The sequence below is a fragment of the Cynocephalus volans genome, chromosome 13, assembly GCF_027409185.1.
Source record: "Cynocephalus volans isolate mCynVol1 chromosome 13, mCynVol1.pri, whole genome shotgun sequence".
Classification (NCBI taxonomy): Eukaryota; Metazoa; Chordata; class Mammalia; order Dermoptera; family Cynocephalidae; genus Cynocephalus; species Cynocephalus volans.
Genome location: NC_084472.1, coordinates 41,155,832 through 41,179,548, shown reverse-complemented (window position 1 = coordinate 41,179,548; position 23,717 = coordinate 41,155,832). Strand labels below are relative to the sequence as shown.

The 23,717-nt window shown below is 41.8% G+C and overlaps 1 protein-coding gene and 1 pseudogene across 1 annotated transcript; both read right to left on the bottom strand.

Annotated features, from left to right (window-relative positions):
* Positions 1 to 650: 650 nt before the first annotated feature.
* Positions 651 to 22,134, bottom strand: SLC14A1 (solute carrier family 14 member 1 (Kidd blood group)). Its single transcript, XM_063077449.1, is given in 9 exon segments — positions 651 to 824; positions 2,476 to 2,525; positions 9,440 to 9,574; positions 9,806 to 9,953; positions 12,473 to 12,665; positions 14,880 to 15,008; positions 17,191 to 17,380; positions 18,712 to 18,868; positions 21,988 to 22,134. Coding segments are annotated over 9 exon segments (1,323 nt in total).
* On the bottom strand, positions 17,934 to 18,660 carry LOC134362114 (WASH complex subunit 3-like; annotated as a pseudogene).
* Positions 22,135 to 23,717: the final 1,583 nt, after the last annotated feature.

The window sequence follows — 23,717 nt, the reverse complement described above, 5'->3', positions numbered from 1 at the left end:
TCCCTTTCTCTCTCCTGAAGCTCTGTTCACCTGAAAAAACCCAATCATCTCCCAGAAGAGAGTGCCACACACACAGTGAACAGCATGGAGGCCATTCTCCTGAGGAAGTGGGGACCGAGCTCAGCCATCAGCCTGCGCCTCTGCAGTGTTGACCACAGCTGTAATGTGTAACTTGCATTGATTTGAAAAAACCAAACTGCTTATCTGAGAATTCTGGGTTGACTTCGATTTGATCACTGTGAATTCTTTATGGCTTAATTGGTTTATAGAGCTTAATTTTTAATATTGTTAGTATCATCTAGCCAGCTAAACACCAAGAATATCAATAAATGTCAATAATTAGTTCTGGCTTCATTTCCTCTTCCTGTTGAAGCATTTTGACTGTATGTACATTACAGTCTTAGCACTAACCCCCCAATGGGGTTTAAAATTCCACACTAAAGTACATCACCTAGATGTGGCTCTCATATACTTGAGGATATTCCTGGAGTCAAAAAGAAAAATACAAAATGAGCATAAGAATAGATCGCTGACAGATTAGTACGAAAGTTGCTACTAGTGAAAAACAATAGTTTGTCAAGACCTTGGAAGTCAGCTTGGCACAGTGAGTCAGAAATGACTCGCGGCCACAGCTGTGGATGGGGTCTCTCTCACAAAGGGCTTTCAACTGTCCTTTTCTTGGCTTGTAGGTAGAAGATGCGGTTTTCTTCAGGATAAGTGACTTTATTGAGGGGCATCCTGTAGATGTTGGGGTTTTCTGTGGTCAGCAAGAGGAACAGTAATGTGGCCAAACAGAAGGACCAGGTACAAGGTGGCAATCTGACCTGGAAAGAAGAGACACATGCTCCTTTGAGATCCAATCTGAAAGAAGTCCACTTTATTCTGTTCACATTCAGCCCGGGGGATGAGTCAGCATGGGTATTGCTCTGCATGCTGCTTATGTCCACGGAGACTAAATCTAAGAGCTCAGGGCATGTAGCATTGAAATGCTTTCATCCATTCTTAGGGTGATTAGTTATGTTTCTATCTTATATGTCTTTTCCTCTCTCTTATACATTCAGACGTCCTTCACCAGATGTGCGAAGATGACACTTGGCAGAAGGAGATGATGCTTAGCAAAACACTGTGGCCCCTCACCATTCATCACACCCACAAGGCCTTCTCTGTTAGCCCAGCCCACAGTGACCTCTCTGACCTTGACTTCTGCCCAGTCTCAGTCTTGGACTCTACTTGCTTTACTTCTTTCCATTCTGTCTTCCAAAAAGACTCTAAGTTCCTTGACTCTGAGGAACATCTTTGTGCTGTCCATGGCAACCCACAAATTCTGAGCATACACCATTGGTTAGCTCTGGCCCTATGCATGGGCCCCCTGGGGTTTGACGGAGTGTAGGGGTACCCTATCCTTACTGCACATCAGAATCATCTGGGGGAGTTAAAAAAAAACATAGGTGCTCTAGCATCATACCAGATCCACTCTATGAGAAATGCCAGGGTATCAAGCCTAAAGATCTGTATTTTTCAAAATCTCCCTAAATGACTCTGTTTTGTAGCCTGCCCAATTCTGGTCCATGGACCAAAGCCTATGAACCTTCTTTGTTGGTATGTGAAAGGCCCCTCAATTGTCTCATGTACTCCCCATCAAGCATGTCTGTAATGGTGGGACTTTGGCTTTCCACAATTAAGATATTGTGTATCTAAAAGGACCCTCCCAGACAAAATCTCTAGGCTGCTGCTGAGAGGGCTAGATACTGCCTAGCTCATTAGCAGCCATGACCACATCAACATGGATTGAGCTATGAGAAACTGGCCCCGCATCACCTGCAGTGGTGGGAGAGAAGAAGAAAAACATTCAGGGCATTGGGAAGTGGTGGATCCCGAAAGAGTTAGGGGTACTGGGCTCCTGAGGGGAGGGGAAGGAAAAGGTCAAAGGGAAGGAAGACATGCTGTAGAGGAAGCAGAAGGAGTGGTAAGAGGCACATAATGGGCAAAGGTTTTGCCTACTAAATAATAAGTCTTATTGATAACTGACTTGAGATTAAAAAAAAGACAAGAGGTATGAAAACTATTGACTGGATTTAAAAAAGCAAAAACCTGTGGGTCTTTAGCCAATTATCCTTTTCCTCCCTTTCCTCATTTCTCAATGACTACATAGTCCTGGCTTTCTCTTTAAGTAAAAGATATTCTAAAGTCAACTTCTTATTATATAAATAGACTATGAACTTGATAATGTTTTAAAACCTAAGTTTCATTCTTTAAACCAAACAATCTGATATTGGTAGTGAGTATAGTTGGGATTGAAGTTTACTGTGGTGCTGGAAGGTGAGAGGCCAGAGAACCCAGCAGAAGACAGAGCATTGGTTGTCATGGCCATGGGTCATGGACACCACCCAGGTATCCAGATTTCAGGAGGGGTTTCCATATCATTGAAAGCTGGTCAATTATGTCGATGATCAAGTGCGATCAAAGCAAACTCACCCCAGCCATTAGGTGTGTCATGCTGGCTCCAAGGTAGGCAGTGAACAGGGCTACAAAAAGGAGAGAACAATGCTTGGTAGTTGTACTTTTAATCACAGGAAAGACCGCCTTCCAATATAAATCACTTAGAATGTACATTTCTGCATTCCACCAGCTAGCCCAGTACCTTGTATGAGCTTAAGAGTCAGCAGCTCTGGGTTCAAATCCTAGCTCCACCACTTAGTAGCTTAGTAGACTCTGTTCTAAGCCTCCATTTCCTCATCTGTGCAATGAAAGTAATAGGACTCTCTCTCTCACAGGGTTAGTGTCAGCATGAAAGGAAATAATGCTTGTGTTTAGCACGCAGTAAGTGCTCAGTAAAGGTAGTTTTTTTTGTGGTTACTATTTTGATGTTATTACTAATACTTAAGGGAAAGGCCTTTCATGACAAACTTCCCTTTCGTTTTATCCAAGCATCACTGAATTAAGATGAAACTTATGTTTCTTGAGGTAGAATGATTTCTATACAATCTAACTGCATCTAGGACTCTCATATTAATGGTCAAAATTCAGTTATGAAAAATCATGGTTTATAAAAATAGGAAGGTAACACCTCAGAAAACAGCAGAAACTGAACACAAACTTGGAATTCCTCCCCACGATAACATTTTTCCAAATACCATTAAGGTTGGCATATGATGAATAAACATCCTATGTTTTTATTTACTTTTTTTTTTTTTTTTAAGATGACCGGTAAGGGGATCCCAACCCTTGACTTGGTGTTGTCAGCACCACGCTCTCCGAAGTGAGCTAACCGGCCGTCCCTGTAGAGGGTCCGAACCCGTGGCCTTGGTGTTATCAGCACCACACTCTCCCGAGTGAGCCACGGGCCAGCCCTATTGTTTTTATTTACTTTGAGTGAGCAAACATATCAGAGTGGGTAATTTGAGTATGTGTGACTTTCAACATAAAACAACAAAAACACAGATCAAAATTAGTTAATCATCAATTCCTCAGTTTTGGTTGAAGAAGAGGCTCAAGGAGGCTCAGGGAAGCCCTTAGGTTTCACAGGGTCAGCCTGAAGAATGATGTTCATATGATGGCCACACAGCTGCTTGGGCCACTAGCAGTCACTGTGAGACAAACTCCCTATTTAGTCTTTTTGTCCTGCGAGAAATCACATCCGCCACCCTGGGGTGTAGGGGTGTGGCAGGAAACGGTGGGAGGGACTCTTTGATCCTCGTATATTTCACTGTAGATTTCTATCCTTTTATCAGTATTTTGTCTTTTTATCCTGATGTTTATTATTCAATAGTATACTGAATTTTTTCACGTCTGAATTGTGTGGTGCTAGTGGGAAGGACTGGTCTTTGGAAACATCCTGGTTTCAAATCCCAGCTCTGCCATTTTATTTGTTGTATAACAAATCTCTGAATATTTCTGATTCAAATTTCATCACTAGTTAAAAGGCAGCTTGAAAATGTGCTTTACAGGGAAGCCCAATCTCAAATGACATCATGTATTTCCACAAACAGCAGCTGTAAACTCATCCCTTTTGTCATGGGGTGGAGATACTGCTCTGAACAGGAGGACACTCTTGGCTTGGGCTGAGTAGGTTTCCCTCCTTAGTTTCATCAATTTTGTTCATTTAAAATTAATTAATTAATTCAACAACTACTCACTGGCCCCCTGCAAAGAACCAGGGACATTGTGTCCCTGCTCTCTTGATTGAGTACCAGCTCTTCCCTGAGCATTGAGTACCTCCCTGAGCATGTGAGACCTGATTGCCATTTCTCCCCTTTTAATACCGATGACACTTCTAAGGCTTGCTTTGGGCACTTTTACATCTCATAGTATTATGCTCTCCATAGCAGAAGTGAGACTATTTAATGTGCACTCATCAATTAAGACTCACTGAGAAGGACTGGGAAAGCCTTACATTAGGGGGGAAATTCCGCACACTACAGACAATTTGTAGGTAATGACCTTGACAGCATTCTTGGTAGCTGAGGGAGAGAAAAAGCCCTTGAGTACAGAAGGGAAGACTGGATTTCAGCTCTTGATGGACAATGTCCATTTCAAAGGGCTGTCATGTGAGTCCTACTATGATAATCTAATCATTAAAAAGAGATACAAAATGTTTGTGGCTTCCACTGCTAAAGTAACAAAATTGAGAAATTCCCTGGCCATGCACTTTCTGATTTAGAGGCAGAGATGACAGCACTGCCAGGTTCTATCAGAGTTTCCCAAGTCCTCTTCTCGATAAAGACATCATTAAAGAACTAGTAAAAGAACTTCTCTATAATAAATGTCAGGGTTTTTTTTTTTTTTTTTTTGCCTTGGCTGACAAGGTTAGTCTTTTGTTTGGCAGTGTCAGGGTGATGTGGACAAGCTGAAAATTGCTATGGCACTTTACATTGAGATTTGCTTTATGAAAGGGGCTGGAGGTCTGTCTCAAAAATTCATGTGCAGAGATTAAAAGGATTGATAGTACCCAGTGTGGACCAATGGACACTCTTACATGCTGTTGGTAGCAATGGAGATTGATATGGCTTTTTGGGATATGAATTTGGCATCTACTGAAATTAAAATAGGCACTCCATTTAACCTATCAATTCAGCTTCTATAAGCACATTTTACAGAAATACTAGTACAAAGTATACAAGGATATTTGTACCAAGAATGTTCATTGTAATACTGTATAAAGTGGCTCCAAACTAGAAGCCATCTGAACTTCTTCCAGCAAGATGACGCTTGTCATATAAAGTATCCACATAGTGTCTATCTCTACTGCCTTGAGCAGCAGAGGTTCTGCGTCCTGTGATGTAGTGCCCCTTCTGCTCACTTCCCAGACACACTGGGAGAGATGCCAGCTGAGCCCTGGGCTTCCACTCTCTACTCAGAGTTTCATCGCCCAAACAGCTGACATCCTTAGGGATACATGGGCTCCAGGACAAGAAATGGGGACATCTGAAGAGAGCAAACGCCATAACAGAAAGACAAGAAACTGAACAACCTATAGTAAATAATGTTTAATTAATGAACCAGAAATGAAAAACCCCAAAGATGATGTTATCAGCACCATGGATAGAGTCAAAAAATGATAGGTTGATCAACTGAACTAGAGGGCCTTGTGAAGGAATAAAGAGATGGAAAATATTAAGAAAAAATCAAAAGTTATGAAAAATTAACATAAAAGTATTGTATTTAAATACTAGAAATTTCAGAAGGAAAGGGAATATAATTGGAGAGAAAACATTTGAAAAATTAAAAACTGATAATATCCCAGAATTAAAGGAATATGTGAGGGCTTACATTGAGAGTGCCTAGTAGCATAGAAAAAGAAAAAACACCCAAACAAATAAAACTCATCTAGACAGACAACAGTGAGAAATATATATATATATATATCTCATATGCACAGAGAAAATTCTGAGTCCAGAGAGAAAAATAAAATCACCTCTAACAAGAATCAGATTCTCTTCAGACATCTTAATAGCAATTCCGGCATAAGAAGAAAACAATGTAGTTTTTGAAGACAATTTTCAAAGTACTGAAAGAAAAAGAATTAAATCTAGAGTTTTGTAGCAGCTAGCCTAAAATTTAAATAAGGGTGAAATGAAGGTGTTCTCAGGATCTTAGAAGGTTTACCTTATAAAACCCTCTTTGAAGACACTTTTTTTTTTAAAGCTGAGTTTTTACCAAGTCCCATTTAGATTTGGAGTTATTCAGATGAAAGAGAGCTAAGGTTGAAAACACTCTTTAAAGAAGAAATCCAACAAGAAGACACACAAATGAAGAAGGATAGTACGAGCTGTGGGGTGTAAGGGTGAATAAGTGAGTTAATAAAGCTTCAAAGTTGCCTAATAAGCAAGTAACAAAAAATAAAAATGTACACTTACAACAAATCCAAAATGAAAATTTTGTGTTAACATGGTTTCAGCAGTTGTTAGGAAATGGGCCTTCCCAGATGAAGCAGGCTAAGGTGCCAATCATATTTGGAGAGAAGACACAGGTACTGATAAGCTCAATAAATTGAGGGGGAAAATAAGCAAGATTGATTCGTAATAAGTTGTGCAAAGCCACCAGAAAAGTCTTTTTCCAGACCCTTAAGTAGTAGTGATCATGAAGTGCTAGACACAACTGGTGTTTTATATGCTTTACACATACAATGACTACTTCCATCCTCAGAACAATCCTGTCAGCTAGGTACTGTAACCTCCATTTTTTTTAAGATGAGGAAACTGAGTCACAAAAATGTTAAGTAATTTGCTTAAGTTCATAAAGCTAATAAGTAGCAGAGTTGGGATTTGAATGCATGTGGTCTGGCACCAGGGTCTGAGCTCATAGCTAGTTTAATACATGGCTTTAACCGTTATGCTGCACTAGTAAAGAAAATCCTATCTAGCCAAAGGAAGGTAAGTGTGGTAGACAGAATAATGCCCTCTCCTACGTCCACATCTTAATCCTCAGAAACTGTGAATATGTCATCTCACATGGCAGAAGGGACTTTGCAGCTGTGATTAAGTTAAAGACCTTGAGATGGGGAGATCATCCTGGATTACTCACTTTCTGCTTTATACTTTTTTATATTGATTGAATTTTTGTTTTGTTTTGTTTTGTACCATAAACTTGCACTACTTCTACAAGAAAGAAAATAATGACAAAGAAATGATAATTTTTTTACAAAGATGGTTATGCTAATTACCCTGATTTGATCATCACATATTGAATGCATGTATTGAAATATAATTCTGTATCCCATAAATATGTACAATTGATATATGTCAAATAAAAAGTAAATAAATTTATTAAAAAAATAATATTCCCACTTTGGGGAAACACATGTACAAACATCTTTGGCTTCAATTCTCTCCACGGTCTGTCAAAACCTCATCAACATCTGTGCGCCAAATAGTTTCTGCTTAATCTTGGAGGATGTCCTTAGGCTGTCCCTATGCTGTTCTGTACCCCTTTCCACCAAACAGAATTCTTCCTCTCATTTTTTAGGACTTGTGGAAAAGCCACCCTCTCCAGGAATGCTTCTTGGTGATTCTGAACTGAACGTTCACCCCAGAGAATACTGTACTATAGATTTCTCCTTGTTCTGCTACAAAAATCATATGGTCTCCCTTGGGCTCCCTCCCTTACCTGGCTTCTACCGTCCACTGTAACTCTTTGTGCACAGGTACTGCAGAGGATCTAAAGCTTCTAAGCCCCATGCTCCTCTAGTACTCTCTGGGTCTTATCATGAGTGTTTAATACATATTTGCTGCTACTGCCTACATGGAAAAATAAAGAAATGAAACCTAAATGAAGGTTTGAAACGCCAAACCAACCTCAGAATAAGGCTGGAAGATTATAGGATAAAAGATTCTAACTCAGCTGAACTCAGGTGGCCATAATGGTCTGTCTTTGCCCCAAGGTTGAGAACAAATATGGAGAATGAACAAAAAGTCTTGACAGGACCATTAGGTGAAATAGCTGAGTAACTGTGAAGAAATTGACAAAAATGACATCTAAATGACAACACCATGGCAACCTGAGTTTTGTTAACCTTGTTACAGCATTAAATCACAATTGAATGAGCCTTTAGAACACCCAGGTCCCATTCTTCCTCCTGCCAATGCAGGAATCCATTCTAATTCCCAGTGGTCCAGCATTTTAACAGCTGCTTAGATACCTTGTATCAGTTAATCTGGTGGAAAAACTGACTCCAGACATATATTTCCACTAGATTAGAAATAATTTCTCACATTCCACTATCCTTTCACCCTTTTGTCCCCAAGGGAACATCATTCCCTCCACTCTAGAACATTATCTTAAATGCTTTAACTGGTATTGAGTTAGGGATGCCAGAGGCAATAGGTGAATAAGCCACCTCTTATAATCAGCCTGGGAAACCCATTAAATTTTCAGATCCAAATCATATGAGGTCTGTTTTTACCTAAGGGGTTGCCTTAGGACCAAAATGCAACAAAAGGGCAAAGCAGTGTAGTGAGAGTAACTCTGGAGGTTGTTGGTAAATGTGGATTCTAGGTTTGGATTTATACTCAAGTGACTGGGTGTCCTTCAGCACATCCCTTAACCTGTCTGGCCTCAATTCCCCAACAATAAAATGAGAAGGTGGAGATGAGGTCTGCAGAACACCATCTAGTCTTGACAGGCTGAGTACGGCTAGAATACTGGGGGTCAGAAAGGGTTAATACAGCAGTTCTCAAAATGTAGTCCCCAGAGCAACACCATCAGCACCATCTGGGAATTTGTTAGAATTGCAAATTCTGCCCCCATCTCTAATACTGAATCAGAGACTGAGATAGGGCATAGCAATTTGTATTCTAACAAGCCTTCCAGGTGATTCTGATGCATGTTCAAAGTTGAGAATGGGGGGCTGGCCCGTGGCTCACTCGGGAGAGTGTGGTGCTGATAACACCAAGGCCACGGGTTCGGATCCCATATAGGGATGGCTGGTTAGCTCACTGGGTGAGCGTGGTGCTGATAACACCAAGTGAAGGATTAAGATCCCCTTACAGGTCATCTTAAAAACAACAACGACAACAACAACAACAACAAAGTTGAGAATGGCTGAATTAATATGATTTTCAATGGGCCACATGTAATCCCACCTGATTCACTGGGGACATGGCTCTGTATTTAGCTTGAGTTATTTCCTTTTAGTTTCTTGGGTCCAACAATAAGTACGAAGAAAAGAGACAAGTCTAAGTTCCCATCCCCCAAAACACACATGTTTTGGAGTGGTTAATATGACTCAACAAGCTCCTCCTGTCTTCACAATAACCAGTGAAGTAGGCAGACGTGACTTGGATATTCCCAGGGAGGAGATGTTCTGGTCACACACTTAGATAGGTAGGCCCAAACTAGAATCCCAGCCCTAATTTCTCACACAGTCCTTCTTAACTGCTTGTCCTTGATTTTGGTCTCTTAGTCATGAGAAACCCTCCCCTCAGTTGCATGGGATACTTACCGCAGGCAAGAGCCAGGAGGTGAGCTTGCCAGGTGAGTGCCACGAACATTCCTCCCATTGCAATACAGGCCAGAGAGCTGTTGAAACCCCAGAGGCCAAAGTAGATGTCCTCAAATGGAGCTGCAAGACTGAGTCCTATTATGCAAGATGGGAGGGGTTAGAGCTTTGGACCAAAGGTGGGATGCTGTGGAGGGAGCCAGAGGGTGGGGGTAGGTGAGTGGGGTGTGGGGTAGGGAGAAGCATCTCAAGAACACCCATTGGACCCTAGGAAGCAAAGACCTCAAGAAAGATCTGGAGCACAGAAGAAGTCTGAGACGATGCAGGGATGGAGGAAATGCTCAAATTTGGTAGGAGCCTTATCCTTACCTGCTGCTATCCCCAGCAACGACCCGATTGCAGCATGCAGGCACATGAGTGGGGAGGAGAGGAGGATGGCACACAGGAGAATGCCCCCTGTCCATGGATTATCACAGCCGTATATCTGACCAACCCCCACTGGCACAGATTTCAGTAGCTGCACAAGCAATTAACAAAACAAGTCCACTAAAACAACTGAGCAGAAACCCTCAGGACCCCCACAAAATCATACAATGTAATTCTAGATTTAACATACCTTATCTTTCAAGATTAGTATTTCTACTTTTAAAGTTTTTTCTCTCTTTAATTACAGAAAAATCCAAGTCATTCTTCAGCCCTATCCCCACGGATACACCAGCCCTTCCCTGGTGCACACTAAGCATGCCTTGTCAAAACTCTGCTACACTCCTGGCTCTGCCGGTTGAATTGACACTTGGCCTTGATTGCTCATGAGCTCCCATGAGGTATCACTGCTCCTGGCTGTGAGGACCTGACACGCCTCACATTGAAGATGGCAGAGACCAAAGCTTTCAGCTGTCCCTCAGTGCTTAGGACAACCCATCAATGCATCCCTGCTTTCAATAGAAATATCATCACCGCCATGCAATTTGGTAATGCTAAGGCCAGAGACCCCAAACTGGGTTATCTCATCCACAATTTAGAAGCAATTATTGGCAAGTTCGTGAATTATGGCCATGTTCACCCTTCTGTTGTTAAGTGGAACAGGTATTAATTTAAACCAAGATATCTTCAGTTTATTCCAGTTGCTAACAACGGTCAATCAGGCCTTAAAACACAAAAACACATGCAAATGTCACAATTCTACTTGACGACTGAGGCCTGAACATAGCTTATGTGCTTGCAGAATGGGAGTTCTCAGGAAGGCATGGGGCTTGCCTCAAGCTAACAAATGAGAGTTCTTTCCAACAAGGCTGCCAGTAGGCCAGAATAGGCATAATTACCTATGACACTTCCCTTTTGAGCAAGGCCATTTCCTGAAAGACCCCTTCCACAGCTCCCTCTCTCACCCCTCCACCCTTTCTAGGTCCTATGGGTGCCTTCTGGAGGCAGAGACTCTGACAGGGGGAGCCCCAGCTCTGGCACTAGGGGAGGGTCCCCTCCCCTCTTGTATTAGGCTGGGTCTGATGAGGGCTTCCACATGCAAGTGTGGTCTTTGCTTAGCATAGGGGACCATACTGTGAGTCTGATTCCACCCTAAGATGGGTCCTAAATTCTTCCAGCCCAGGCTGGGGCTTCATGTCTACACAAGATCACTTCCTCTTTCTCCTAGATCAGGGAACTTGGCACGGGCAAAGGCTATATAGGTTTTTATCTCAGCACTTGACAGCAGAACTCTCTATCCCTCTATCCCTGGTCATGGGGTGTGGGCAGGGGGTGGGTGAGATGGCAGATAAGTGTGCTGATGATGGGCTGGTGTTCAGAGTGAAGAGAAGGGCAGGACACCCTTGCCCCAGGATCAACACCGTCCAACAGAACTTTCTGAGATGATAAAATAGTCTATATATGTGCTGTCCACTACAGGAGGTACTAGCCATGTGTGACTACTGAGCACCTGAAATGTGGCCAGTGAGGCTGAGGAACCAAATTTTAATTAATTTACATCTAAATCTAAATAGCCACATGGGACCGATGGCTGCTGTACTAGATAGTGCAATTCTAGATAAATACTATTTTGTAATATTATTTTCCATGGGTAGTTCTAATAAATCTTTGATTCTCCTTCTGAGTTATTTTCAAAAGCTTCCATTCATTTTCTGGCAAGAAGCTAAAGAAAAGGCTACTTGAGCTCTTCATGTGTTTCATAGCCTGATGGGGATAGTCTTTTGCACATTAAAAAAGGTGCGGTTTCTTTGGTTTTCTTCTGATTTCAAGTGTTTTCTTGTTCTCAATAATCAAGAAACCTTAAACAGATTTATTAAATAAACATCGACAGGAAGAGCTGGAATTTGATTTGGGTTAACTAGGTTTTTAAAAATCCATGCTCTCTGAGTACCTGTCTATAAAGAGACACATAGTAAACATCCTCAAACTCAGGCCCACATCACAATCTAGGGAGTTTGTTACTGCAAGTTCCCAGGCCCTACCCCAGAGATTATGATTTAGAGGATCTTAGATGGAACCTGTTTTGTTATTAAAAAAAACTTCCTGGATGATTCTGATGCCTGCCAAAGCTTGAGAACCCTGAATGACTGTACACATTCTATGAGATATACCATAAGAAAAAGCAAAATAGAGAGGTCCTGTAATGAGCTCCAAGAGTGAGCATCAAACTCTCTTGACTGGAGGAAGCAGATCATAGATTTATCCCCAGACTGAGGCCACTGGCCTCAAGGGCTGGCTTCCATCATACCCACCCAAACAAAGGCCAAGCTCACAATAGAGTGTCTGATTTCCAATGTAGCTATAATCTGGAGTTAGCGCTACAGATTTTTAAGGAAAAGAGGGGTAAAAATGAGTTTTGACTAAATGGTCATTTAAAAAATCCCTTAGACTCCAAAGCTTTGGGGTAGAAGAAATGCTTTAGATGACAATGGAAGGCAGAAAGGCCACCCTAGAGCTGAATATCTTTAAGATGCTGATATCCACGGGCAATTAACTAGGAAGACATTGGGTGTCTTCCAGAGACAGGGGAGACATGAAAAGATAGTATCTTACCTCCAGGGCACTGAGGTCAGACCAGCTGACATTGGGAACTGAAGTCACGGGCGTGAACAATTTGCTTGGAAAGAACAAATTGTAATGTCCCGTGGCTGAAAGGTACATTGACAACGCCATGTTGAAAGGGAGGGTGAAGACAGGTAGGTCCCATTTGCAGAACACAGAATTCAATGCGCTTGAGAAAATTGGGCTAAAAAAAAGAACGGAACAGAAGAATATGCATGTGACAAGCCAGGCTGACAAACTGAATCTCTATACTACGAAGGGGCTTTGTTTCATCTGCTGATAAGTCCCTAACGTGTTGTGTTGGCAAACTTCCCACAAAAGAAAACCTGGGATAAATCCTATCACAGAGACAATGCATCTTACATAAAGTCAAAAATCAACTCTTAGCTTACCTGGCTTTTGAAAATTACACTTGGGGTTTGCTCAGAGTGAGTTATATATCAAAGTTTTACAAATATTTTTGAAGTACGTAAGACATACAAAATAAAATATTGTCTACATAGTTAAAGCCCCCCGTGTGACACTACTTGATCATATGTCCCTTCTTCCTCACCACAGGTAGCCACCATCCTGAGTGTGGCATATGTCATTTCCATGTGTCTGTTGTATATCTATTTTTGGAAAAGGCGAACAATTGTTCAAATAAGGAGGCAGGTGATGTGGGTTAAGATCTTGCAGTCAGGGGGGTAGCGTTCACACCCTTGAGCTGCTGATAAACTGTGTGACCTTAGGCAAGGCATTCTTCCTCAGTTTCTTGTTTGTAAACTGGGGGATTGGATTTCATGGTCCTTGTGTCCTTGTGTCACTCTCACTTGTTGATCCAATCAAGGAGCCATCACTTGAAGATCAGTGGCGCACTTGGTAGAGTGCTGCGCTGGCAGCGCGGCGACACTCCCGCCGCGGGTTCGGATCCTATATAGGACTGACCGGTGCACTCACTGGCTGAGTGCTGGTCATGAAGAAACGGCAAAAAAAAAAAAAAAAAAAAAAAAAAAAAAGATCAGAACTGCAGATTAACTGGATTGTGAGATGGGGAGTGGCAAGCACCCGCAGGGATGCCTCCTGCTCTTGAAACTGCTCTTCAGAGCAGGTTCCAAGTTACCTCCTGGGGTCTGGCAGGTCCTCCTCCACATACCTGTGGGTACAACGAGGGTGGGCGGCCCTCCTGCAGACACTGTCCATAGTGGGCTATCCTTCTCATTGTGTGGATATCAGTATTTTATATTCTAAATACACTACAGGAAGAAGGAAATGTTTTCTACATCATCTTATATTTAGGATGATATCAAGATACAAACTAGTTTGAAGGATTCAGGATAAAGAAAAAAAAAAAAAAAAAAGAATTCAGTAAGAAATTTTGTTGAAGGGGGCCCAGGCAGGTGGGTGACTGGAGTTCATATAGGCACAGTGGTTCTCAAAGTGGGGTCCCTGGACCACCACACCAGCGTCACCTGGGAACTCATTAGAAATGAAAATTCCCAGGCCCCACTCCAGACCGACTGAATCAGAAACCCTAGAGATGGGGAGTAGACCTCTGTGTTTTAACAAGCCCTCCAGGTGATTCTGATAGTGTTCCAGTTTGAGAACCACTGCTGTAGTGAGTGGGTCTCGACTTTGGCTGTATTATAGAACCACCCGGGGAGATTTAAAATTCCCACTGCCCAGGCAATGGCCCAGACCAGTTATATCAGAATCTTGGTGGGTGTGTGTGTGTGTGTGGGGCACACACATCAGTGTGTTTTAATGCTTCCCAGGAGGTGTCAATGTTAGTCAGGGTTGAGTACTCCTGGATAAGGGGAAGATATTGTTGGATATGTAGGGGGATCAGCCATAAGGCCAAATAACTGGTTATATGGAAATACTTGTATACACCTTTTATTTTTTTTTCTTTTTTGTGACCGGTAAGAGGATCGTAACCCTTGGCTTGGTGTCGCCCGCACCATGCTCAGCGAGTGAGTGCACCGGCCATCCCTATATAGGATCCGAACCTGTGGCGGGAGCACCACTGCGCTCCCAGCGCCGCACTCTCCCGAGTGCGCCACGGGGTCGGCCCATATACACCTTTTAAAATAGTTGTTTCTGTTTCCTGTAGACATAACTTGAATCCAAATTTAAAAAAATTTTTTTAAATTGTGGTAAATATATACCATTTTGACTATTTTTAAGTGTGCAATTCAGTAACATTAAGTACATTCACATCATTGTACAACCATCACAGCCATCCATTCATAGAACATTTTTTATCTGGCAAAATTGAAACTCTCTATCCATTAAACAGTAACTCCCATTCCCTCCTCCTCCCATAATTTTTTTTTTTTGGCGACTGACTGTTATGGGGATCTGAACCAGCCCCCATAATTTTTTTAAAAAGGCATTTTGAAAACCAGGTCCAACTTACCAAGTCATGGACACAGCAGATACAGGGAACAACAGCCACCAGAAATAGTTTCCCTTGTCTGAGAAGACAGCCATGAGTATTCCCACCAGGGTGCCATTGTAGCCCTGCAGCCCGGCTGCTATTGTTGACCTGCGGGCAAGAGGCATGGCATGGACATTTCCCAGTGGACTTTGGTTGGACTTGCACATAAATAACACTTGTAACTTCCAGATCATATTCATGTTAGAAAATGAGATTATTCTTGGAAATTTATCTCTAAGCCTATGTAAGCATCACACAAATACTAATCAAAGCATAGAGAAGTAAAATATACATAGATAAAAATACAAATGTGCATGTAGAACCACTCCCTCCCCAGGTGTTACAACTAAAGACAGGCTTGCAGCGTCTGAGGCAGGGAGAGAGAATCTGCAAGTCAACCCACTCTGCTTCCTTTTGGCCTTTCCTTTGGAAAGTTATTTCTTTTAAATCATTAAGGACCGCTGACTTGAACAGAATTTTTAGCATATGAAACCATTTCTTAAGTCTGATTTTTTGGTGAGAGATAGAAGATTCCTGAAATGTAAATTCATTTTCTTAGTCTTTCATCTTATAAACATTAATTTTCCAACTTAGCATATATTTTCTTATTCCTGTGCTTTTATTTTGTCTCCAAACATACATTTCCAAGTTATTGTGAAGAAAAACCATTACTGTTCTTTCACTTGGCAAAGTACCCCATTTAATTATGTGCATATTTAGCACCTAATTCTTTCTGAGGTCCCTTTTTGCTTAGTATTTAATGTGTCTTCTAAAGGTTGTTATATGGGTAAGTTTCTACTCTGACCAAAATAGTCCCCATTTCATAATTGGAGCTAGAAGCCCTGAGTGAGAAATGGAAAGATTTCTGTAGAATAAACCCCAAGGCTGACAAGCCAGGCCCCCCAGGGCTCTGAGTGTTGGCAGTGTCTGCCATCATGAAGGTCACAGGGTCCACTTCCCAGGAACATGGCACTCAAGAGCGATGTATGCAGGGCATGGGGGAGTGAAGATGGTGAAGTGAGTCCAAGGGGCAGGGGATACCATTTGTATTGGTATAACCCAGAAATTGGGACTACATGTGGTGACAGTGGAGAGCCAAGCAAAGACTTGTCCTCTCAATAACCGACTTGGAGATTTAATGCTTGAGTTTCATCAGTGGAAAATTAACTGCAACATCAACGAGTTGTGGATGCATAGTTAAAGCAGCAGGAAGACATGTGTTCACTTAAAACAGGATTGCCATTTTAATGTGGTCTTTCAGGACCCAGGAAAGTGAAAGATATTTGAAAACTAACACATGTAAATATCACCTGTCTTCTATATAACTCCTGACAAGGAAGATGGGATTGGTCATGTTTTGCTGGAACAAAACAATGAAGGAATACTCAATACAGTACAATCCTATACCACATCCCCAAACTGGGAAGAACATTTCTTGATGTGCATTAGAATAAAGTTCAACCTAAGATACAAAATCACCCTCCACAGGGAGCAAATCAGGCTCCTTGGGATTGATGGGAAAGTGGAGCGTTTGCTGAATCTCTCTCCAGAACCTCCTTAGGCAATTTACAGCAAGTTTTACAAGAGCTTAGCTGGATATTAACCATTACTGGGGACTATGCATTGTTCCTGGACATCTGGAAGACTGGCACCCTCTGTGAAGGAACTGGCTAGTTAGGAGCTGTCTATCGGTAGAAGTCAGCTCATCACTCCTTCAATGACAGATCAGTTACAAAGTACATGCTATTTTTAACCTAACATATATCAGAAGACTTCTTAAATGCTTCTTAAATCAGAACCTACTAACTTGGAGTTTATGGTTATTCATCTCTTCAGGAGCTGAGCTGACCTTTGCACTGTCTATGAAGAATGAGTTTGCTAAAGTAATCATGAGAACAAGATACAATGGGTTATTAAGCCACTAAGACTTTTCACGAACTCATATGAATTTTTGCCCAAATAAAATGCTGATGACAAGTAATTTTATCAATCACAAAAGAGCTTCTCCTGGAAATTACTTGTAGCTTAGTTCTGGTTACCGTGTACTGCCCTGAGAATCTGGCATCTTCAGACTGGCCACTTACTCATATACTGATAAATACTTACTCAAGTCTTTATAAGAGACTATGAAGGATTCCCTGACCTCTGACTAAAGGCAAATGTAAAGAGTTCTGTGGGATAAAGGTTGTTTCTCCTGGGAAAGGTGTGGCTTTATCACTGCTGCCCCTGGTCACTGGTCAGCTCCTGTGTCTCAGAAATGAGCTGAGCAGGCTTGGAAGGATGTGCCCACCTGTTTTGGCTGAGCAAGAGAGCTGTCAGAGTGGAGACCAATGTCCCCAAACAGCCATTGAGGGCCCACCAGGGGTTCTGGACCAGAAGCCCCATCAGAATCAGGATTCCACTGATGGGGTTGCTGACGAACACAACTTGGGATATGCCCCGAAGAACCCAGTCGACAAACTGGAGTATCACAGGTTTGTCTGGAAGAGAGGAAATGAACACAGCTGAGGAAGTGGCAAGACAAACGATGCTCCTGCCCAGCTCCAGCACACAGCCTGAGCACAATCATCAAAATCCCCTGGAGGTGAAACTTACTTTCTATATTCCTTTAAACTTTCAGCGGCACCCAGATTCCTAAAAGCATCTGGCTTCTTTATGTACAACTCAAACTGTCAGTACAAGAACCTGAGCTCCAGAAAGCATTTAATGCACTTACTATGCTCAGAGGTACAATTGCTTAAGCCAAAGGAATGAATTGCCAATAGTAAAACTACCAATAGTAAAACTGAAATTACAGATGGAACTGGGTGCCTTCCTTTAATATGAACAGGGCCCTAGTCTGACCACTATCTCCTTTAAAAAATTTTTTTTCAGGTTATAAATATTTTATTTTATTTTTTCAACATAGAGCAAGCTGGGCATAGATATGGGGCCATTTGATGTTTTTGTGACTAACAGGGTTCAGGGCTCTCTCTTATAGAATGTAAATGTACCTCTATACATATATATATATAAATCTTATCAAAATTAAGCTTAGTCACTGAAAGAAGATTCACTCTCTGAACTTTCCTCTGCAGTTTTCTCACTTTCATCACGAGGCTCTGGAGCGTCCAGTCTAGAAGAGCTGGTTCTGGTCTTTCTGATACCATTTTGTTCCTTTTGCCACTGCTGGAATACCCCCTTGAGCTGTTTTGAGATATCTGGCATATCTAGGATCCTCGGCTGCGTTTAAGATTTTTTTTGCTGTTATTTACGGTTAAGATACTTCACTTTCCTATGATCCAGAGTCTTGGGGACTGTTCTGCTGTGATTGCTTTAAAGTGGGTTTAGAATGTGATCCGTTTGTGACACTTCAAGGAGATACTTCAAATGTGAATCATCTCAGCCCGGGATAGATGACAACTTTGCATCTAAAATGTTGAGAGCTGTTTCAACTTGTTGGCTACAAAGAGAAAGGTCTGCCAGTTTCTCCTCACCAACTGTAGAAGAGTGGTCGAGGAGCTGTACAGCATGCGCCACAAGTTGCTTTAGAAATGCCACCATTCTTGTCTGTTGAATAGCTGGCACCGTGGTCAGGTCTGTGCCCGACCCCATAGTGGAAGCCCATCCTCATCCACCTCCTCAGTGAGTGGGCTCCATTAAAAATTTTTGAAGAGGCTTTCAGGTTAGAAGATAAAAAATAAAAAAATGAAGGGTGAAGAGATAGATGAAAGATTGGGGAATATAACCACAGATTTAAGTAGAAGTACCAGCAAGCCATTTCCCCCAAAGCCACGTCTCCCATCTCTTGGAAGGATGAAGTTATAAATACCTCTAAGCCAGTTGGCAAATTCTTTCATATCACCGGTGACATAACCAAGAGCCTTGGGGAGGCACTTTCTCCCTCGACATGGTGAAAACTGGTTTTTACCCCTGTCCAGTTTAACCACGGTGGCGCTGTCCTCCATGGTTATCTCTTCCTCTGGCTCCTGAGGGAAGGACAGAGCTCATAAACATCTCTAACACAGATCACTTCAGATTGGCCAGCTTTGGGCCTGGGTTCAGTAGCCACAGATGATAAGTCTAAAGGTTTTCATCTGAACCATGATGTCCTATGGCACTAGGAAAGCACCGTTTTCTTCCTGAAATATCATCATGGAGATTATTACCCAAACCCAAATCTCACGCTACCTTTGTCATCAATGCTGTTAATGTTACCATGACAAGGTTCTGGTCTTTAATTTCATAAGGTTCAGTTTCTAGTCCAACAAATGTTTATTGAGCACCTACTTCCCGTACTCAGGGAGCTCAGTCTAGTGGAGAAGACTGAGAAACAGTTAATGTCAACAAAACAAGTCAAATAATACAGAAAGAGCTAAAAGCAAGAGCCTAAAATTCAGGCTATCAATAAAAGGAGCAAGAAATCGGGTTACAAAATGGCCTGCTCTCTGGTACAGACTGATCAGCTACTTTCCAAGATGAGGAGCCTTTTTAAATTAATTTTTTATTTTTGCCAAAAAAGTTTCATTTTTAAAAGTCTGAAAGGGAAGAAAAATATAAAACCGTTTGTGTGTATTGACACAGCCTCATAAACTCCCTTTCCCCACTCTCCAAGATTGTTTGAATTTGTCTTTACATCATGCAAGTGCCACAGATATTCTTTACTTTCGAAATTTGTTATTTAAATATGTAAAAACAGACAAGAATGATATTTTACAAAGGTATAGAAACAGGGAAAGGTGGAAGTGGGCAAAGCTGTTGAAAACCAGAGTTGTAATGTAAGGATTGTATGATATAAGACTGTACAGGGCACAATTATACTAAGCATGCCTCAGGAAAATACAAACAGTATAACCATGACTGTGTTCAATGAGACTATTAACTTTTCATGATAAGTAACAGGAAAGCACCAACATCACCAGAATATTGTACCCTGTAGACAGAAATGATGGTCTCATGGTATGGAAGGTAGATACAAAAGAATTCTATGACCTAATCCCAGAGGTAGGCAGAAGGAGAAAGACAGTGGTAAAACCACCTTGAGTGTGCAAAAACAGCCAACAGCACGGCCAGGTGAATGTGAAGCAGGCCATTTTGTAACCTGATTTCTTGCTCCTTTTATCGATAGCCTGAGTTTTAAGCTCTTGCTTTTAGCTCTTTCCATATTATTTGACTTGTTTTGTTGACATTAACTGTTTCTCAGTCTTCTCCACTAAACTGAGCTCCCTGAGTACGGGAAGTAGGTGCTCAATAAACATTTGTTGGACTAGAAACTGAACCTTACGAAATTAAAGACCAGAACCATCAAAACCCAGAAGATATATTTGTGGAATGTTGAAGCCACAGCCACATAAGACATGACCAGAGATACACGGAAAGCCCCTGCAGATAAACCAGCTCATCTCCCTGTGGCCAGGCTGTGAATGAAGGATCCCCACAGCTGTTTCTGGTCCCATCATTGATCCATTGACCATATCCAACAAATAGCTACTAACAGATGATAAAGTTACGTCTATTTTTTAAATCCTGACTCTAGTTTTGGCTTCTATTAATCTCAGTATGGAAATCAATGTGGGTAACTGATTTATTATGGGGAAACAATTATACTTTGATTGCATTACCTCACTGCCCAACTAACCATCTAGCAGTTTAAACAATAGTGACCATTAATCATTACACAAAGTAAGAGTTATTTATACAATGCATTCCAGACCAAGGTCGTTTGGTCTTGGCAAAACAATATTAGACACCAACATCTGTGAAATTTCCAACCAATCTTAAATTGAAAAATACTGAAGGTCAGGAACCAAGACTAAGTCCACATGGAGCTCAGCTGACACCATAGTTAAGGATGTAAAATTGTTTGAATAAGTAAGCCTTTAAGAAAAACTGCTTTTTATTTCATAATCTAAGCAATGGTTATTGTTTATTTTCAGATATCTCCCTCTTTAAATCTCGTAACTGAAATATTGCTTGGTAAGCCCCTTCCTCAGCTACAGTGACCCATTTTCAAAGCCATGCCAGCTTATGAGAGGCATCAGGCTTCAGCCCAGGGTACGACAAGAAGCTCAAAGATACAAATGCCTTGAGTTTCTATAACTGAGTATGTCAGGTCCTAAAGTGGTGGCATCCACGGAAAGCATTGAAGTGACATTTTCCATCAACTACAAAAACAGGTATATGGGCTATTCCAGAATGAACAAATTCATGTTCTCAAAATTTCCAGCATGTATTTATTTATTTTAGAGGGTTTTAAATACCCTGTTGCCTACGAGATTTTGGAGACACAGATTTGAAACCTGATAATATAACTGGTCAGACGTGATTGAGAACCTGAATGGCCTGAGCCACCCAAAGTTAAGTAAAGATTAAACTATTTTGTCCAAATCCACAGCCCAACATAAAAAAGGCTTATTGTGATTTGTGTCTCCAATATCCACATATTGGGATGGGTTGTAAGGCTATGATGTCCTAGAGAGAGGGGTCTTCTCACGGCTGGAGCAGACAGTTGCTGCTGTATCACAGTCCCCAGGAACCATTTATTCTGAAGTGCTGAGTCTTCTGGAGCCCCTGGGGGCACTGACTACTTGCTCAGAAATCAGGCATTAGGATTGGTTAGGAGAAATCGATGACTTAAAGTTATACTTCACCCGAAAATTTTATCACGCTAGCATACTTGCATTCCTGTAGGGAACTTGAGGAATCTACATGTCCCAACTAGGAAGGCAACACAAGGCTATGGATCTGCTGATGCTCAAACCTCTCAGTCCCGACTAAGTGGCCCATTACATTTCCACTAAGAGGAGAGAACAATAAAATAAAAAGAACCCTAATAAAATAGAAGCAGGACAAATGTAAAACCCCAGACTCCTTTTTCCTAGCTTTTCCACGGCTGTCACCACTCTGTAGTTCAACGGTCCAGCCTCTAAACCAAGGTGAGTACCATGTGACTTTTGGGACCAAGATCCCTGTCTCTCTGGCTCAGCCCATAGCCGCACCGCTCAGAGCTTACAGACCCCCACTTCCCAGGCTCTGCACAGCAAAGACACACCAGAGTTTGGAGCAGGCACCCAGATTCCTGAGACAGAGCTGCACGAAAGAAGCATACCTGTTCTTTTGGCCCATCGGCCAGCGCCAAGCATAGGTAGGTGAAGCCTCTGCGTGCTGCCTCCCCAGCTTTATTTCCAAAAGGGTCCGTTCAAAAAGGACCATGATGGGTGTCACCAGCACCGCCAATCAAGGACTGTCCATTCATCCTTCCTTTTTCTCCATCCATGACAAAGGGCAAAAATATGTGAATCAGCAGGACATGCAACCTGGCTCTGATGGAGGAGGTTAAATGCCCAGTGGGTTCCTGGTGGGGTAAGATGTGTCCCATACAGAGACCTCTAACACAGAAGGCAGACTTCCTCATCAGCAACAAGCTTGCAGAAGGGGGAGAGATGTGAGCTGAGTACAGTAGTGGAATGTTCATTTCATTTTGCTTAAAAAAAAAAAAAAGTAGCAAACCATCCTGCATAGAGCCCAATGCCCTGATTTTGTTCTGGCAGAAGGCTGGTGGACCTGAAGTCTGTTTCAGAGGGAGAGGATAGGCTTCAGGCTGTGAAACGCTTGGGGCAAATTGTTAGGGGTCTATCTTGGGGACAAACACCAATATAACATATGGCTCCAGTCTTGCTCTTTATCAAATGTAAGAAGAAGAGTGCGTGGTATGGGATCTATTTTCTGTAGTAAGACACTAGCCACACTTTCTGTGCACCACAAAAGCCCAGTCTAAGAGACTGATAAATGGTGTCTTTCTTATACCTAAATAAGAGTCCTTAAATATTGAACATTGCTTTGTTAATAATAAACAATTCCTCGTTGAATTCAATTCTTAGGGTGGCAACTTATAATACATTTTCTTTCTTTTATTAAACTTCCATTGCACCCAAGGATATCATTCTTTCTTCAGAAGTCCAGAAAAGTTGTATGTGTGGTACATTATTTCTCCCCCTTTTATTTATTGTATTTTTACTTTCTTCTATTGGCTTGGTCTGAAACCTGAAAACTTACCAGAGTGACTCAGAAAGACCCACATTGATAAAATATTTCTGACATGTCTTAAAAAAAAAATTGTGTGTGTGTGCATGTGCGTGTGTGCATTTATCCATGGTAAACTTCCTGGCTAGTTATATTCCAAACTAATGTGTCTGAGGGTTGCATTATCTATATTTCTGTTTGATGAAGAACAATATTAAGAAATCCAGTGGTAGGGTTCTCATCCTACACAATGGTAGGGTTCTCATCTTATAGGAGGAAAGAAGAAAAAAAGGAGAATGAAAGAAAAAAGGAAAGAAGAAGACAAGCGGGGACAGTGACATTCTCTCAGTGTAGATGCCTACACCTTCCACCTCTGCTCGGTGCCTGCCTTTGCCTTACCACCAGAATCACACACACCTCAGAGCACCACATTCCTGAACTCAATATCAACATTTTCTTAGAGCCAAGAGACAGAAAAATTTGAGAGCTAGGTTGGATTTTAGAGACCACATAGTTCAAGCCTTCATTTTATAGAAGAGAAAACTGAGGTTCAGAGTGGGGACCATCCGGGTTCACTCAGCAAGCAGCAGGCAGAATGGGCCTTATGGAATAGGTAAGCCCTGGTGGTTCTTCCAGTCTGGGGCCAGGCACATTAATGCTGCCCAGGATTCTGTCCAAGTCCACAAACAGTAGAGCAGCAGCTTCTGTGGGCTGGGGTCTGCAGTGGGTGCTGGGGTCAGTGATGTACTAGACACAGCCTGTCTTTACATCTGCCTAGAAATAACCCTGAAATGGGTTTGAACAGCAACAAAGAAA